At 43.6% G+C, this 17,372-nt stretch overlaps 1 protein-coding gene across 23 annotated transcripts in view; it reads left to right on the forward strand.

Annotated features, from left to right (window-relative positions):
* Nucleotides 1-17,372, forward strand: part of kmt2d (lysine methyltransferase 2D) — a 136,167-nt gene that overhangs the window by 96,749 nt on the left and 22,046 nt on the right. For 16 of the 23 annotated variants that reach the window (XM_033015615.1, XM_033015614.1, XM_033015613.1 and 13 more), the window contains 5 exons: nucleotides 5,446-5,569; nucleotides 5,767-5,854; nucleotides 6,600-6,663; nucleotides 9,138-9,370; nucleotides 10,075-15,813. In XM_033015615.1, coding sequence (XP_032871506.1) covers nucleotides 5,446-5,569; nucleotides 5,767-5,854; nucleotides 6,600-6,663; nucleotides 9,138-9,370; nucleotides 10,075-15,813 — 6,248 coding nt within the window. The remainder of the gene's footprint in view (nucleotides 1-5,445; nucleotides 5,570-5,766; nucleotides 5,855-6,599; nucleotides 6,664-9,137; nucleotides 9,371-10,074; nucleotides 15,814-17,372) is intronic. The other 7 variants (XM_033015634.1, XM_033015628.1, XM_033015631.1 and 4 more) reach the window with 7 other exon arrangements.

Genomic DNA, 17,372 nt, shown 5'->3' on the forward strand with positions numbered 1-17,372 from the left:
ACAATTCCTATATTAAAGATGGAGGTTCAGAGAATATTTTAGAATTTTCTTTACCTCCATTCAGTAGTTCTACCAATGGGATGAGCAGAGCCACCGACTCGCAGTTACAGCAACACTGATCCTGATCTCTGATGCTTTCTCTGTGGAGTTGACATGTTCTTCCTGTGACTGCATGTGTTTCCTCCCACATTCCAAAGATGTGCCAATTGGTAGTTTAATTGGCTGCTGTAAATTGCTCCAAGCATATTGGTGAGTGGTCGAATCTTGGAGTTGATGGGAATGTGGGGAGTATAAAATTGGAGTAATATAGCATTGGTGTAGGGGTTTGATAGTTGACATGGACTTGGTGGGCCACAGGGCCTGTTTCGTCCAGCGACACTCTAGAAATTGGAGATTTTGGCTGTCAGGGATATGGACTATTTGGTTTCCAATTACATTAAATGTTAGTTCTGTGCTTTTTGTTTCTGGAAAATTGCATAGTTTGCTGGCAAACTGACATCAAAGTACCTTTGCTAATTTCTTACCTATCATCATGTCTTGTTCAGGTGAGTTTAATGATACTCCCTTTTTGCAACCTCGGCCATGTTTTTAACTTTATTTTCTCCCTGTCTGGTATTTGTAAGGCTTGTTTAAATAGAAGATAAGTTTGTTCTGGCATTTTTGGGAGTAGTCCAATTGTTCAGTTTGCCACTTGGGACCCTACCAATTGGAGCATTCCGTGATTCCGATCAAAAGTTGCAGTCCAAAAACTCTCAGTCCTTTGATCTTGCATATGCCATTATTTCTATCATTTTGCCCAAGTACGTGTGTGATCAATATGTTTAGCATATTTACTGAAGCAAAACAGGCTGCTGGAGGTGGCTGTCCCAACTTGAAGTACACCTTAGCCAATCATATGCTGAAATTCCCTGTAACGATAATTTTGATAATTCAGAGTGGCAGTTTCTCTTGACCTTTTTGTTGTGTTCATTGTTACATCACATGTATGCCGTCAAGTTGAGTTTATTGCCGTCAGTAAATTTGTAGATGGCATTGGAGTTGTTCTTAGCCACACGGTCATGGATGTGAAGAGATTAGAGCAGGGGGCTGAGTACACACAGGTGTACCTTTGTTAGGAAGACGGAGGTGAGGTTGCTTCCAATGCGCACTGATTGAGGTCTGCAGATGTGGATCCAGTTGCAGTAGGAGGTACAGTGGCCCATGTCTTGGAGCTTAGTGATAGAGTTTGAACGGGATCATTGTGTTGAACTGTAGCTGCAGTCGATGAACAACAGCTTGACATTGTGTTCCTGATATCCAGATGGTCCAGAGCAGAATTGAGAGCAGTGAGACAGCATTTGCTGTGACTCATAGCGATTGGCAAATTGAAAGTGAGCCAGGTCATTTCTGAGGCAGGAATTAATTAGCGTCATAACCATCATCTTGAAGCATTTCATTGTGGTGATTGTAAGGCAGGTTATTATGCTCCTCTTGGTCATGGACGCCCTTCTGAAGCAGTTGGCAACCTCTGGCCGCTGAAGCAAGCTGTATACAAGATTGTGAAGTGTGGAGTCAAGAACCTTGTTGATGCCACCAAGCTTTGTGCTGAACGAATAACGTGCAAAGGTGTTAATAGTAACTCGCATGAAGCGTTTAATGATCATTACCCGATTTGCCCTTCCAGGAGAAATATGTAGTGTTGTGTTTTTCATCAGAAAGTCTTGACTTGTTGATTATGTGAAATTGGTGCTCTGTTTGGATAATTCCTTAACAGTAAGAGCAGTTTCTCTTTCTGATCTTTTGTTGTCCATGAGACTTCTAATCTCCCAGGTCATGACAGCCAAGGATATGAGTTTATTTTGACTGCTGGCATAAGTAATCTGGTTGACTGCATTTTTTTGGGTAAGCTGTACACGGCATGTTTCTGAACCCATTGCCAATTGTTTTGATGCGTCTCCGTCGCCATTTATTTATCCATGACACAGATATTGAGAAAGGAAAGAATGACAAAAGGCAATGGGAAAAGTTAATAATGTTTTTGTACAGTATTTTTTGCAAAGAATCCGGTGGACAACCCGCAATCTCACCTCGGATGGATTGGATCAACAGAGCGCCGCAACTCTCAAGAACATCTTCAAATTAATGGACAGTCCCAATGCCCACCACACCCTTAAAAAAGAGGCTGCCCTTTGTGTCATCGAGCACAAGAAGAAGCATTTTGCCCGTATAATCTCAAGTGTCTCTTTGGGAGATGGAATGCTACTCTCCTATTCATTCCCTGTATCCCTGCAAATGTTGCATTTAAAAATACATATCCACTGAGATTCAGTTGAATTCCTTTAATCATATTTTCCAATTGTGCATTCCAAATCATGTATTTGTATTTAAAGGAATTTTTCTACAATGTTTTGTTTTTGACTTAATGAAAGTCTTAAGGGCCTGTCCCACTTAGGCTATTTTTTAGGCAACTAGGCTGTCGCCACATGGTCACCGACCGGGGTGTCGCCTGTATGGTCGCGAGTCGTCTCCTCAGTCGCCCAAAGAGTCGTAGCGTCTTTCTGGTCGCCGCTGGATTTTCAGCATGTTGAACATTTTCAGAGACAGTCGGTGACAGTGGGTTTGACGCCAATGAGCGTAGCTTGACATCTCCTGACGTAGGTGCTGTCGTAGTTGTCGCCAGGTTAACGGAGGTTGTCGCCAAGTTAATGTAGGTTGTCGCTGGTGCTGACTTTGGGGTTTTTTTTGTTGTTAAAGTAATGATTCTATTTCAAATTTTATGTCAAAGGGGTGTCCAGTCGCCGGATTTTCAGCGACCTGCTACGACTATGGCAGTCGCCTAAAAATAGCTTAAGTGGGACAGGCCCTTTAGATGATTTGCATCTCAAAATGGGAAATTATTAAATAATAGACTGATAATAAGAATAGTTAACTGAAAATACAGCATTTTAGATAAGTGAAAGGAACAAAGTGATTTCAATATACAGTTTTGTATATACAATATACAGTTTTGTATATACAGCTATACAAAACTATTCAAGGTGGCGATGGACCAGAAGATGTGGCAATTTTGATTTTAGAAAAGGACAAATTAAATACTTGATTTTTTTCAAATCTTAGGAAAAGAATACAAAGACAAGTTAAAACGTTGAACTGGACAGCATCTTAAGGCAACAATTAGAACATTGTGTACAGTTTTGGGCAAACTGATCAAAAAGTGCAGTGAAACTTTACCAGAACTGATGAGTCCATTAGTGTGGAGAGACTTGTTTAAAATTAGGCTTTCACTGAGTTACATTCGATGGATTTATCCTTGTATCTATCACCAGAAATATTTTTAGTGCACGGGTTTCTTCCTTGCATTTAAATTGGCATTGTTGGTGATTACTTCAGTTCACATTAATGAACTGTGAAAACAAATAACAATGAATAACGGAACAGAATAGTGAAATGGATGTTTGAGTTCATTGTTAAAAGATCTGATTAATCTGATAATGAGCGTTTCTTCTTCATATCTGCCAAAAAAGAGAATAACATCATTTATCAATGGTGTTTTTAGCTTACTGCTGTATGCAAAAAAAAAAACCCTGTTGTTTTCTATTATATAGGTGTCAGTAATTTATATGTGAAAATAACTGGAATATTTGAGAAAGATGAAAACGTGTTGGATGATCTTGTATGGCAGAATATTAGGTTGCAAGTTATAGTGTTAGTTTGTGTTTGATGGCTGATTCATGGGCATTTCTCAATCAGGTTTCTATTAGAGCAAGTCAAGTCCAAAATACCACTTCCAGGAATTACAAATTTACTAAATATGACCACATTTAAATAGCAAGAGTGGCAGCAGCTTTTGCAAATTGCTATCAACAGTTTATGTTGTGATTCTTTATGCAGAGGCTTTTTTCCCCCCATCCTAAATCACCATCACATGGGTATGCTTTAATGTTTAAGAAGGAACTGCAGATGCTGGAAAATCGAAGGTACAGAAAAATGCTGGAGAAACTCAGTGGGTGCAGCAGCATCTAAGGAGCGAGGGAGATAGGCAACGTTGCCTATTTCCTTTGCTCCATAGATGCTGCTGCACCCGCTGAGTTTCTCCAGCATTTTTGTGTACCTATGCTTTAATGTTCTTTGAAGGAATGTCTATGAAGATGATAGTTGGCCTTGTCCAGTGGACAATTTTCATTATTTGTGTATTCGCCTTCATCTATGCAGGAAAGTAGTGGAATAGGAATTCATTTTTTGATTATTGAAAAATAAAAATGCTGAAGATGCAGAAAATCTGATATTTATAAAAAACAAAATGCTGGGCATAACACTACAGATCAAGCAGCATCTGCAGAGAGAGCAAAACAATGAATGTTTCAGGTCAGTCACTGGAAAAGCCACACTTTCTCTCTCCACAGATGCTGCTTGACCTGGGATGTAACCCTTGTATTTTCTACTTTTGCTAAACATTCTGGTTAACTAGTTTCAGTTAACTTCAGATTTAAATGAATTGGTGCTGTTGTACAAGTTTTAGGATTTTATTATACAATGTGGAAGGAAATATCTGCAGCATCACCTACCTGCAACACCAGGACAACATTCTCATGTGATTGCCAGGCATGGTTTCCTCATACTACCAAGTTAGGCTTTACTCCTACAGTATGTGAAGGATGAATACCAATGGAACAGTGAAGATTCTCTACCAGGTAGGTAATTTACTTTGACCACCTCCTCTCTCACTTCTTTCAGTCTTGTTTGGAATCTAACCATATCAGCAGTTATTTATCTCTGTTGCAGGGCAGCTACATGCTTTTTCACATATTGCCAAACATCAATTCAGTTGGAAATTATTGTGAATCCTCCCCAATGTGAAATGGACATGGGGACCCATGTTTTAACTTGGTGTGTTGCACAGTTTGAAAAGATTTTGACCATCAGCAAACATAACAGTATTTAAATGTGCTTGATGACTCCAGGATTAATTCCTGAAGTGGGAAATCTGATATTTAAAATGATTTGCCAAAGACACATCCAGTAGATACATAATTTGAGCAGGTTATACAAAGTCTGACAATTACTTCTCAGTTGCACAAGTTGAAACTTGGGCTAAATTTGAGTTGAATCATGTCATTCCCAACCCAGTTATAATTGTGTTCCCTTTTAAAAAATACAGCATATGCAAAACACCAAGGTTCACATGAAACAAACTACAACCCTGTCCTCTCCCTTCACCCCCATTATTTGTTTAACGAGCTTTTGACTGGTAATTTATTTAGTACTATCTGTACAAAACGGTGAACTGCTTTGAAAGATATGATTTTAAAATGTTCCACATTATTAGTTATCTTTTGGAAATGTTTACCAATGAATGACAGAGATGATGATGTAAAAAGAGGTGAACGAATATTTTTGAAATTGAAATGTTAAAGTTCTAAACAACCTACATTTTGAACGGTTTTACCAGAATCTCTTTCTTTGTAGATTTGGATAAATTTGCAGCCGATGATATCATGGATCCCATTGCCAAAGCAAAGATGGTGGCATTGAAAGGAATTAAAAAGGTCATGGCCCAAGGGAACATCACTGTAGCACCAGGGATGAATAGGTAGGTTTTAATTTGATTTTGTGCGGAAGAATAAAAAATAGGATTAGGCAGATTTAATACAAATGGAAATATTTTATTTCGTAATCCAGAATTCGATTTATGTTTCAGTGAAAATCAGATTTAAGCTTAAAGAATATTGAATTTTTAAAAAGTCACTTTGCAATATTCACAGTTAATCAATTTTTATGGTTGCTTAGGCAGCAAGTTTCATTATTAGCGCAGAGGTTGGCTGGAGCTCCAGGAGCAAATGAGGCCCAGACTAAATTGCCACCTGGAAACAGTCAGGTATGTCACCTCTCTTTAAAAACTCGCTCATCACTTTTTTAATATTCTTAGTCATGCGTTGAGTACAGGAAAAGAATAAGCAATAAAAGAAAAATAAAATAAGAAAAATAGCTGTTCACATTTTTTCGAGCAAGGAGTGCAATGTACCGTAAAAGAATTATCATCCTCAGAAAGGTGTTTTGGGGGGTGTTGGTAAGAGGATTGTATTTTGTTTTGTTCAGCTAAAATATGATGTGTATGCTTTTATTCCTTCGGGTTCTTTTATCCCCAGCAATCATTACCTTGCCCATTGCCCTTCCCTCAGCTAAGGTTCAGCAAAAAATAATTGCAAGGCACTTGGGAATTACCAGTAGCCACTTTACCAAATAAGCATTGGTAAAGGTCCAGCATCTGAAATCGCATTGATTCAGGGTTTTAACAAAACTTGTCATTAGTTTTCAAAACTAATTCATTTAATTGAAGTTTAAAATGTGTCATTCCACCTGCATACTAAAAAATAGCAATGTTGTTGAAATTATGTAACTTGATTCACTCCTGAGCATATTTGCATTTTAAAGGTATAAAGGGAGTTGATACTTCCTTTTTCATTCCTTACTGTTTGTGTTCACTTGGTTTCACCTGGTTTTTGTTTGTTTCCCATTTCAAAAGTTCAGTATTAATTTATCCGGAAATCATCAAAATGTGTAGATCTGGTTCTGCACAAGTCCAAATCCACTAATGATTAGGGTTTCCATTTTCCCAACAGGAAACTAATAGTGAACAGGTGCAGACTCGGCCAAATCCACCAACCTTTGTCCAGGGGTTCGTAAGTAAGTGTTTGGCTTTATTAGTGAACTGTATGGCAGTTTGAAATCTTGCTGTTTAGAATTTTCTTTTAAATATAACACTGAAATTTAAGTATATCAATTCAAAATAATACAACTTAAAAATAGAAGACGAGAAGTTCAGATCTGAGCATCTGGCTCTTTGCAGTCATTTGTGGTTTCTCGACTTTGCAAAAGGGCAATAGTTGTACATTTTGGCACGCTCCTTTAAAATCTTAAGATTGCCTTTCTCTGGTTCAGGTTGATCTTGTCAAAAACTTGCATGTTTGGCAATATTCCAGAAGATGCTACTTGCTAAGTGCCTTACAGAATCTGTGTGAAGCTCTGCACTCGACAAAATGTTTTCATTCATGTGAATCTGAATCCCCAGCATCAAGCTTTTCTAAAGAAACTGTGGACTTCCAGCTTTTTCCAGCATTCTGCTGAAAGAAAATGGCACAATCTCTACTGCTGTTAGATTAATATTTTAACTGTACAGAAATTCTTGTAATTATTATAACTGCAAGCGGAATCAACCTGACCAACTTTTCAGTGTTCTGAGCAGATTCTTTCAGCTTTAAAGCCCTGTCCCACTGTACGAGTTCATTCAAAGAATTCTCCTGAGTTTGCCCTGATTCGAACTCGGAGATTTACGGTAATGGCCGCTCGTCGGTACTTGGGGCTCTCGTGGACATTTTTCAACATGTTCAAAAATCTTCACGAGTCTTCCCGAGCTTACCGCCTTTCCTGAATACCTGCCGTTAGCGTTACGAGCCGCTAAGAGACGTCCCCGAGCTCCGATGTACCCGCTATGTTCATTCTCCGTGCTTACCACGAGTTTGATTTTTTTAAAACTCGGGAGAGCTCTTGGAATGAACTCGTACAGTGGGACAGGGCCATTATATCACCTAAATGATATTATTGTTGGTGACAAGAGAATGAGTCTTTGCTCGAGCACAAATACATTTGCCCAACATTTCTTGAGTTAAGCTGACAACCAGATTTAAACTCAATGGGGAAACATGCCTGTAACTGTCTACATTGTGCATTATACCTTCAGGTACACTAAACATTTGTTTGAAACATCTTCATGCTTCAGGGTGGCGGGAGAAAAATGTGCAAGGGTCAAAATTGCAACCAGCTTTTGAAACTGCCTATCTGTTGTGATTGGGCCGCCACCAAGCCTTACTAGATAAATCTTAGATAAAGATAAAACTAGATACATTTGTTCCCATGGATCACCCCCCAAATCTGTGTGAATTGTTTCTTTATGACTAGGCAAAGTTAAACCTTCTGGACATCGTAAGAGTGGTAACAGCCCTAAACTGGAAAAATCTGCAGGCTTGCAATGGACTAATTGACCCAATCGGATTTGTTGATTTTGTGTCATAATTCTGTTCTATATCCACTCAGTGATTTTTCAGCTTGAAGGGGGTTTAAGTCGGATGTTATTTTAATGAGAGAATCCTGCAAATTTCTGGCAAAGCTGTAATTTCTGCTTGTCGGAATGGACCATGATTTGTCGAGTGACTTTTTCCTCAGTGAATTATTATCTTCTGGGAAGGATGTGGTCACATTCTAGGAAATTCACTTCGATCTGGAACAAAATTCCCAGTTATAATGGTTTGTGAATCTTAATTTCCAAACGTCAGCTGTCACACAAGATTGGCACATTGCCTTTTACTATTTGAGCTTGTATTCACATCCACCACCAGAGAATGGAAAGACAACCTCCTCCCTTTTGTTTAATAGTCCTTTATGGGGAGCCTCAAGCTGTTGGGAAAAAACTGCGGTGGAAAATGGACACGTGATAAATTAGCACGTTACTATTGTTCTTCCAGGATCAAAGCTGTAGAAATGTGAACACGAAAAATGCTGAAAAATTCTTCAAGGATAAAGCAGAATCTATGATGAGAGAAACAGTTTGGATGAAGGATCAGTATCTTGGAATGTGACCTTTATTTTCATGTCCACGTGCCAGCTGGCCCACGAGACTGCTGCCAGCATTTTCTATTTAAATTTCTGATTTGTAGTTTTATAGTTTCAGATGTGCTTTAATCAGCTATCCAGTTTACGAGACTAGTCAGAGTACCACTAAAAATAAGATGCACTGACGCCATGTGAAGATGAAAACAAAATTGTATCTGATATACTGGTAATATTTTTCTTCAGGCATTGATTTCCTGCATTCAAAAGTATGTGATATTCTGTTTAAAAAAAATCTCCTTGTCACATGTTGCACTTTTGACACTCAGCAGGGAAATGGTTCCATTATTATATTTCAATAAGGGAATATAACAATATTCTACTTTATTTTTAGAAGCTGTTGGCAAAATACCTAACAGAATGTATTTTTTCTTCCATCATTTATCGGTGCTGAGTTTAACATCTTGTGCAATTGCTTTCGGGCACAAGAAGCAGACACAGAATGATTAAGACTTGCATGTTGTCTAATTATACATTTGGTTCTTGTGCTGTAGATGAGGCAGAGCACCGGCAGTATGAAGAATGGCTGCTGCACACTCAACAGCTGCTTCAGATGCAGCTGAAATTTTTAGAAGAGCAGATTGGTGTCCACAGAAAGTCGAGAAAAGCATTATGTGCCAAACAACGGACGGCCAAGAAAGCGGGACGCGAGTTCCCCGAGGCAGATGCAGAGAAACTGAAACGAGTTACAGAGCAACAAAGTAAAATCCAGAAACAACTTGATCAGGTAAGGTTTGATGATGAGAGATTCTTTTTATCTAAGGTTGACTTAGTCCAGTATCTTCCTTTGTTACCTTGATTCAACAATATTTTTTGCTAAGTAGTTGCTGCGTATAATATTGTAAATGCATTAACAGGTATTTGAAAGTTGTTGGTTCCATCTATCTTCCCATCCAATTCATCACCACCTTTGTGATGAGATAACCATACATGCTTAAAGGCATGTTTGGCTGCTATTGCTTTCCCTATGTATTTTTGAAGCCTTTCAGTATTTTTTCCGTGTATGGAACAGGCATATATTAAAAAATGTACTTCACACCTTTGTGAAATCAATTTTGTCTCGAGTTCCATTTTTTATTCTCTGAAGCAATAAATCCCTGCTTAAAGTTCCATAGAAACAGGTACATATCTCCAACCCGGCTTAACATGAACATTTCTCTTAATAGAACTGTTTCCCTAATTAGAAAAAAATTGCCAGCGTTTTGTGGAATGAGCTCTGTCAATGCTGAAAGTAAACTTTAATTATTATATTTACATCCTAGTAGTATGTAAATTTGATTAGAATATGAATTGCTCCATTGAAATTAGTGTTAAATTATAGCTTGTGCTGATTAAGTGGGTTATTATAAAATTATCCTGAATTTTTTTTTTTTTTTTTTTTTTTAACAAAGGCATAATTAATTTCAAGTTTTTCTAAAAATTGTGTTTCAGGTCCGCAAACAGCAAAAGGAACATACAAATCTTATGACAGAATATCGGAATAAACAGCAGCAGAAATGCTCCTTATCTCCCTCGGGGGTGATCGGGACAGCCACATCCCAGAATCCTCGCGTAATGCCGAAACTTGCAACACCCATGTTATCGGCAGCACTAGCCCAGCAAGGAGGATCAATCATTGGACCCCAAGCATTACCGCAACAACCAAATACACTAATAGGACACACGGGAAACATACGACTGCCACTTCAACAAGGACCAACTTTCTTAACCTCAGCTGTGACCCAACAGCAAGAATATTCTTCCGCCTCAGCAACTGTTTCTTCTGCCACTCCAACTAGCTTTTTTCCTGGAAATTCTGCTGCTCAGACACTTGCGAATGAAAACAGACTCCTGCAAGAGAGACACCTTCAGCTGCAAAGAATGCAGCTTGTTCAACAGCAAGGACTAGTTGGGCCAACTCAGCAACAAAGCATCATGGGGAAATTACAACAACAAAATGTCATTGGACAGCTTCAACCGACGACTCAGCAAAATATTGTCGGTAACAAACCAATATTGACCCAGCAGGCTCTCATGGGCCAGCAGCAACAAGGCTTCATTGGACAACAGCAAGGGATTATTGTACAATCACAACACCAGCCAGGTCAGCAGCAACTACCCCAGCCGCACATCGGTCAGGGGCAACAGCAACCAGGAGCACCACACCAACAGAGTCTGGCACCTCAACAGCAACACCTACGGTTGATGAGTCAGCAGCATATGTCTCCAATTGGTCAGCAGCAAGGCCTCCTCCTACATCAGCAATCCCATCAACAGGGCCTTGCCAATCAACCTAAACCTCCAAGGCCTCAGCAAGGTCTTATGGCACAGCAGTTGGCACATCAGCAAGGTCTTGCAGGTCAACAGCAAGCCCTTGCGTCTCAACAACAGCAACAGAATCTAGTTTTACAGCAACAGACATCCAATGCTGTTTTGCAACAGCAAGGACTCGTAGGACCTCAACAAGTGAATGTTTCTCAGAGTCAACAGCTGGCAACAATGACTCCATTGCAACAACAACACCTTCAAGCAGTTTCAGGACAGCTTCACCCACAAAGTGTTATCAGGCAGAACAACATCCTTCGGCTGTCCACCCCTTTGCAAGGTCAGCAGCAAAGTACAATGGTCCATCACGCCCGAATGCAGGGTATAATGAGGCAGCAATCGCAAGATGTTTTGGGACAACACTTAGCATCACAAGGTATAATTGGGCAGCAGACTCCATTCCACGTCCTCAGGCACCAGCTGCCTGGTATAATGGGGCAGGGACAGCAACAACATCAATCCCAAGGCATGATCACACAGAACATAAGGCAGCAGCATCAGCCCCTCGTATCAATGGAACAAGGACTGCAATCCCAGCCTCAGGGTGCAATGACCCAGGGTCAGCATCATCAGACCCAGAGCACAATTGGACAGGGACAGGAGCATCTGCCCCTCACTGCAGTGGGAATGGGCCAACAGGCACAGCCACAACCACCACCCCCCGAGCCTCAGGTAACGATGGGGCAAGGAATGGCACAGCAACCACCCCCACCCCAGAACATGATTGGGCAACAACCACTGCCACCATCCCAATCCCATGGGACTCTAGGTCAGCAAACACCATCCCAACCACAGAGTACAATCGGGCAGGGAATGGGACAACCGCTCCAGTGCCAGGCCACCGTGAGACAACAGCCCCTGACCCAGGGCATCGGCGGGCAACAGCCCCAGACTCTGCGCATGGGCAATGTGGGACAACAGCCCCAACCACTGGGTGCTGACGGACAACAACACCAGAACCAGGGCACCACGGGACAACACCCCCAGCCACTGGGTGCTGGCGGGCAGCAGGCCCAGGGCATGGTGGGACAACAGTCCCCAACCCAGGGCACGGTGGGACAACAGCCCCCAACCCAGGGCACATCGGGTCAACAGACGCAGGGTACCGCAGGACAACAGGCCCAGACCCAGGGCACAGTAGCACAACAGGCCCTGACCCAGGACACGGCGGCTCAACGTGCCCAAGGTACCGCGAGTCAACAAGCCCAGACCCAGGGCACCGCGGGTCAACAAGCCCAGACCCAGGGCACCGCGGGTCAACAGGCCCTGACCCAGGACACAGCGGGTCAACAGGCCCACACCCGGGACATTAGAGGTCAACGTGCCCTGGGCACAGCCGGACAACAGCCCCCGACCCAGGGCATGGCTGGACAACAGCCCCAGACCCAGGACATGGCTGGACAACAGCCCCAGACCCAGGGCATGGCTGAACAACAGGCTCAGGACATAGCCGATCAACAGGCCCAGACCCAGGGAGCTGCAGGACAACAGACCCAGGGCAGAGCAGTTCAACAACCCCAAACCCAGGGCACTGAGGCTCCACAACCCCAGTCTCAGGGCACATCGGGTCAACAGCCCCAGTCCATGGGCACCAGCGGACTACAGCCCCAATCCAAAGGCACTGCGACTCAACCACACCAGGTCCTGGGTCCCGGCAAACAACAGCCCCAAACCCTAGGCCCCCGCATGCAACAGCCCCAGTCCATGGGCACCACGACTCAACAGCACGAGACCCAAGGCACCGACAGACAACAGCCCCAGACCCAAGGCACCGACGGACAACAGCCCCAGTCACTGGGCACCGTGACTCAACAGCCCCCGACCCAAACCACTGACGGAGAACACACATCATCGCAGGGCACCGGCGAACACGAGCCCCCGTCCCTGGCTACTGACGAACAACAGCCCTCGTCCCTGGACACAGCGACTCAACAGACACCGACCCAAGGCAATAATGGAGAACACTCCTCATCGCAGGGCACCGATGGACAACAGCCACCATTGCGGGGCACCGATGGACAACAGCCCCCATTGCGGGGCACCGGACAACAGGCCCAAACCCTGGGCAATGACGGGCAACACCCCCAGACCCAGGGCACCAGTGGACAACAGCCCCAGATACAAGGACAACAGTCCCCATCCATGGGCACCGGCAGACAGCAGCCTTTGGACAACGACGGACAGCAGCCCACATCACAGGGCACCAGTGGACAACAGGGTCAGGGCTCTGATGGACAACAGCACCAGTCCCAGGGCACTGTGGGCCAACGGCCGCAGACCACTGACGGACAACAGCCCCATACTCCGGGCACTGACGGACAACAGCCCCAGTCCCAGGGTGCCATGATACAACATCCCCAGTTCCAGGGCACCGGGGGTCAGCATCGCCAGACCCAGAGCCCCACAGTACAACATCCCCAGTCCCTGGGCACCATGGTACAACATTCCCAGTCCCTGGGCGCCATGGTACAGCATCCCCAGTCTCTGGGCACCATGGTACAACATTCCCAATCCCTGGGCACTGGTGGACAACATTCCCAGTCTCTGGGCACGGGTGGACAACATTCCCAGTCTCTGGGCACCATGGTACAACAGTCCCTGGGCGCCATGGTACAACATTCCCAGTCTCTGGGCACCATGGTACAACATCCCCAGTCTCTGGGTACCAGTGGACAACATCCCCAAACTCAGGGCGCCATGGTGCAACATCCGCAGAGCCAGGGAGCCATGGTACAACATTCCCAGTCCCTGGGTGCCATGGTACAACATCCCCAGGCACACAGCGCCATGGTACAACATCTCCAGACCCACGGCACCATGGTACCACATCCCCAGACCCTGGGCGCCACAGGACAACAGCCTCATCAGGGCCCTTTGGGGCACGGAGTAGTACAGCAGCAGTTATCCCAGGGAGCTGTGGGAATGGGTCCGCAGCCTCAGGGGCTCGGTCTGGCAGGAGTTGGACAACAGCAAACGCAATCTCCTGGTATAATTGGAGTGGCACAACAGCAGCTCCAAATTCAGAGTACAATGGGGATAGCACAACAGCAACCCCATGGCACAATTGGGATGGGACAATCTCAATCTCAAGCCCCAATGGGGCAGGCAAAGCAACAGCAGCAGCCCCAATGTTTGATTGGGATAAGGCATGGGCAACAGCAGCAACTACTCCATGGCCTGATGGGACAATGGCAATTGCAGACACAAGGTGTAGCCAGACAAGGACAACTACAGAACCTGTCTGGTCAAGAACAGCTATCCCAGACTATGGCGAACCAAGAGCAAGGACAGCAGCAACTGCGTTCACAGAGCATATTTGGGCAAAGTCAAGGACAGCTGCAACTGCAGAGTTTTATGGCACAGAGGCAGTCTCCAGGTACAATGGGGCAAGGACAGCGGTTTCAGAGTTTGGGTACAATGAGTGGAGAGCAGCAAGAGCAACAACAAGAGCAGCCGCCTCCAGGTACACTGAGTCAGGGACTGCAACGAGCCCAAATTGCAATGGAGCAAGATTCATTGCTGCCTCCCCAGTGCGTAATGGGACAGGACCGTAACCAGCCCCAGATTCAGAATATGCCTAAGAGCGCAGTAGGGCTGGGACAGTCTCCGGGTATGATGTATCAGAATCTACAAACACGATCAGTGATATCAGTGCAACAAGCAATGCAACAAGGTGTCGCAGGGCAGCAGAGATCAATGGCTCATCAAAATCAATTAATGAGACGTGTACACCCATCTGTTACAAATCTCCAACAGAATAATGGTCTCGGTTTGCAGGGAGTCGTGCGTGTAGCGACATCTCAGCAGCACGGAACAGTGGGAGATCCAAGGCAGGGAATGCAAAGCATCATGACTTCACAGTCGTTTCAACAGCAGCATCCAGGCCTACGTCCAGTTCAAGTGACCAGTCAACAGATGGGTTTGGGTCCTCTTCGTCCAGGCATGGTTTATGTGCAGCAAATTAAAGCTGAACATGGAGGGAAACCTCAAGAGATGGCCCATCTAATTCAAAACAAACAAGCAAGGCAGAACGCAGGGTCAACAAATGAATTGGTATCTGCCCAAGCTCATTGCAATCGTTCACAAATCCTCCATCCTGAGGTAAATAAAAACAATTCGGGTGATGTGTCACTACAAAATGAAACTTTGGAAACAATAGTACAGCCACAATCGGAAGTACTCAAAAGCCACGAATCTGAAGAAAGTACTCATTGTATGGCAAACCCTATTGGGATAATACATCAGAAGATATTGGATTCTAAATCTGATGCATCGGCAATGAAGCCACATGGCACTGGCGAAAAAGCAAATTCTGTCACTGAGTCACAAACTAGAATTAATATGGAGACGCATGAACAAAGCGAGTTGACTAAAGCTTGCACATTCGACTTCCCAGTATCCCCCCAAAATCAAGTCACAAAGGAGGAATACCCCGGACTGCGAGCAGAATCGTCGCTGTTGAATCAAACGAATGGGCAAGAGGAATGTGTGCACAAAGTCGTGGGAAGACAGGATAGCTGTTCCAACTTACAGGATGGTACTGTTAAAGGTGCCAACACAACAAGTGCAGGTCACTTAGTGAAACAGGAAAACATTGAGGCAATTCGCTGTGGGTATTCTGAGGGAACCTTAAAACATGAGTTAAATACTGACTCCTTCAATGCCTTGAATGTAGGGGACCAGTCTTTCCTTGCCCCCAGATCTGAAGCTGGACAACTGCTTCTGCAGAAACTGTTGCGCACGAAGAACTTGCAGCTTGTGGCACAGCGCTCTGGTGATGGAACACACTTAGCTATAAAAGGACACATTGAAAGCAAAGCCGTGATGATAGATCGGAAACTTCAAGGTGCAACTGGAAATCCAGAGGTTAGTTTACAATTATGTCAGCAAAGTTGAAAATCGAGAAAAGTACAGGTACTGGAAATCTAAAATAAAAAAGTAAATGCAGGAAATATTCAGCAAGTCAGGCTGCATCTAAAGGAAGAGAAACGTAGGGTTAATGGTATGGGTCACAAATTCAGGAGCGTGTACTCTGTGTTTCTTCTCCCACGGATGGGGCCTGACCTGTTGAGTATTTTCAGCGATTCCTTTTTTAATCTTGTATGTCAACAAGGGATTTGGGCCAAACACTAGCAGATGGGATAAGCTTAGATTGGCACCTTTTTCGGCATGGACGAGTTGGGCCGAAAGGCTTGTTTCCGTATAACATAACTCTGACTATATCTTAAAAAGCTTCAATAACAATATAAAGAGATTGGAGCAAAAATAAATATAGTCCCATAGAGACAACAACTATGGCGAAATTAATGTGGGGGATTTAAAAAAATCCCAAATATTTGTTTCTTGGTAGAAGGCATGTTTCTACAATACTAGTGGTAAAAATGGAAGGGGCAAAGGCTCCAATCTTCTTTTTATCGTGTCCATCTTGTTACAAATGTTGACCTTGCTGTCATTGTCTGTCCTGAAAAGGATGCAAGCTTCCGGCGACAATCAGTGGGAGCCATCACTTGTCGCAGTAGATGATGGTGGTAGCAGAATCAGCTCAGGATACTTCCAGTTTCCAGCAAGGCTCCAATGATAGTGGTTAACCTAGAGTAATTAATATCATGAGATATGAACAACCAGAGAAATTAAGGGACTGAAATGGACAAATGCCCTGGAACCAACTACAAACATTCATGGTTCTAAGGGAGGTAGCTGTAAAAATTGCAGGTGCATTAGCAGTGATATTTCCAAATTCACCATTTTCTAAAAGATTGGAAGGCGGCAAATTTGACATCGCAATTTAAGAAAGCAGGGAGAGAGGGAAAAAAATAAACTATAGGCTAATTAGCCCGACATCTGCCATAATGTGCAAAATGGACAGCCCTTAATGCGTAGAAAATCATAATATTATTAAGCGAGTCATTGCAAATTTAAGGGAAAATAATCAGAGCGAAAAATGTGGGGAAATGTGAAATTGTGCCGCTTAATCCAGCCACTTAAGAATCGAAATATGGATTAATATCTAAATGGAGAGAGACTACAAAGAGTGAAGTTCTGAAATCTTGGTGTTCTGGACTATGAATCTCACAAAATTAGCAGGTAGGTTCAACATGTGATGAAGCAAACAAGCAGCAGTATGTTGGCCTTCATGACAAAGGGGTTGAAGGTCATTTTCAGATTGACAGGCTGGTTATCCTGCATCCAGTGACTCACTTCATACTATTCAGGACACTACTGCCCGTTTGATAGATCCACTTGCATTTCCCAGACTCAACCTCTACTGCTCAAAAAGGACAAGGGTAGTCATTTAATGGGATAACCACCCCCTACACATTCTCCACCCCACAGAGTTTCTCACCATTCTGACTTTGTCGTCACACGATCTAAGTCCTGGAACTCCTTTCCTAGCAGCACTGGGAGAATCTTCACCAATAAAGACT

Source organism: Amblyraja radiata, chromosome 46 (genome assembly GCF_010909765.2).
Source record: "Amblyraja radiata isolate CabotCenter1 chromosome 46, sAmbRad1.1.pri, whole genome shotgun sequence".
NCBI lineage: Eukaryota > Metazoa > Chordata > Chondrichthyes > Rajiformes > Rajidae > Amblyraja > Amblyraja radiata.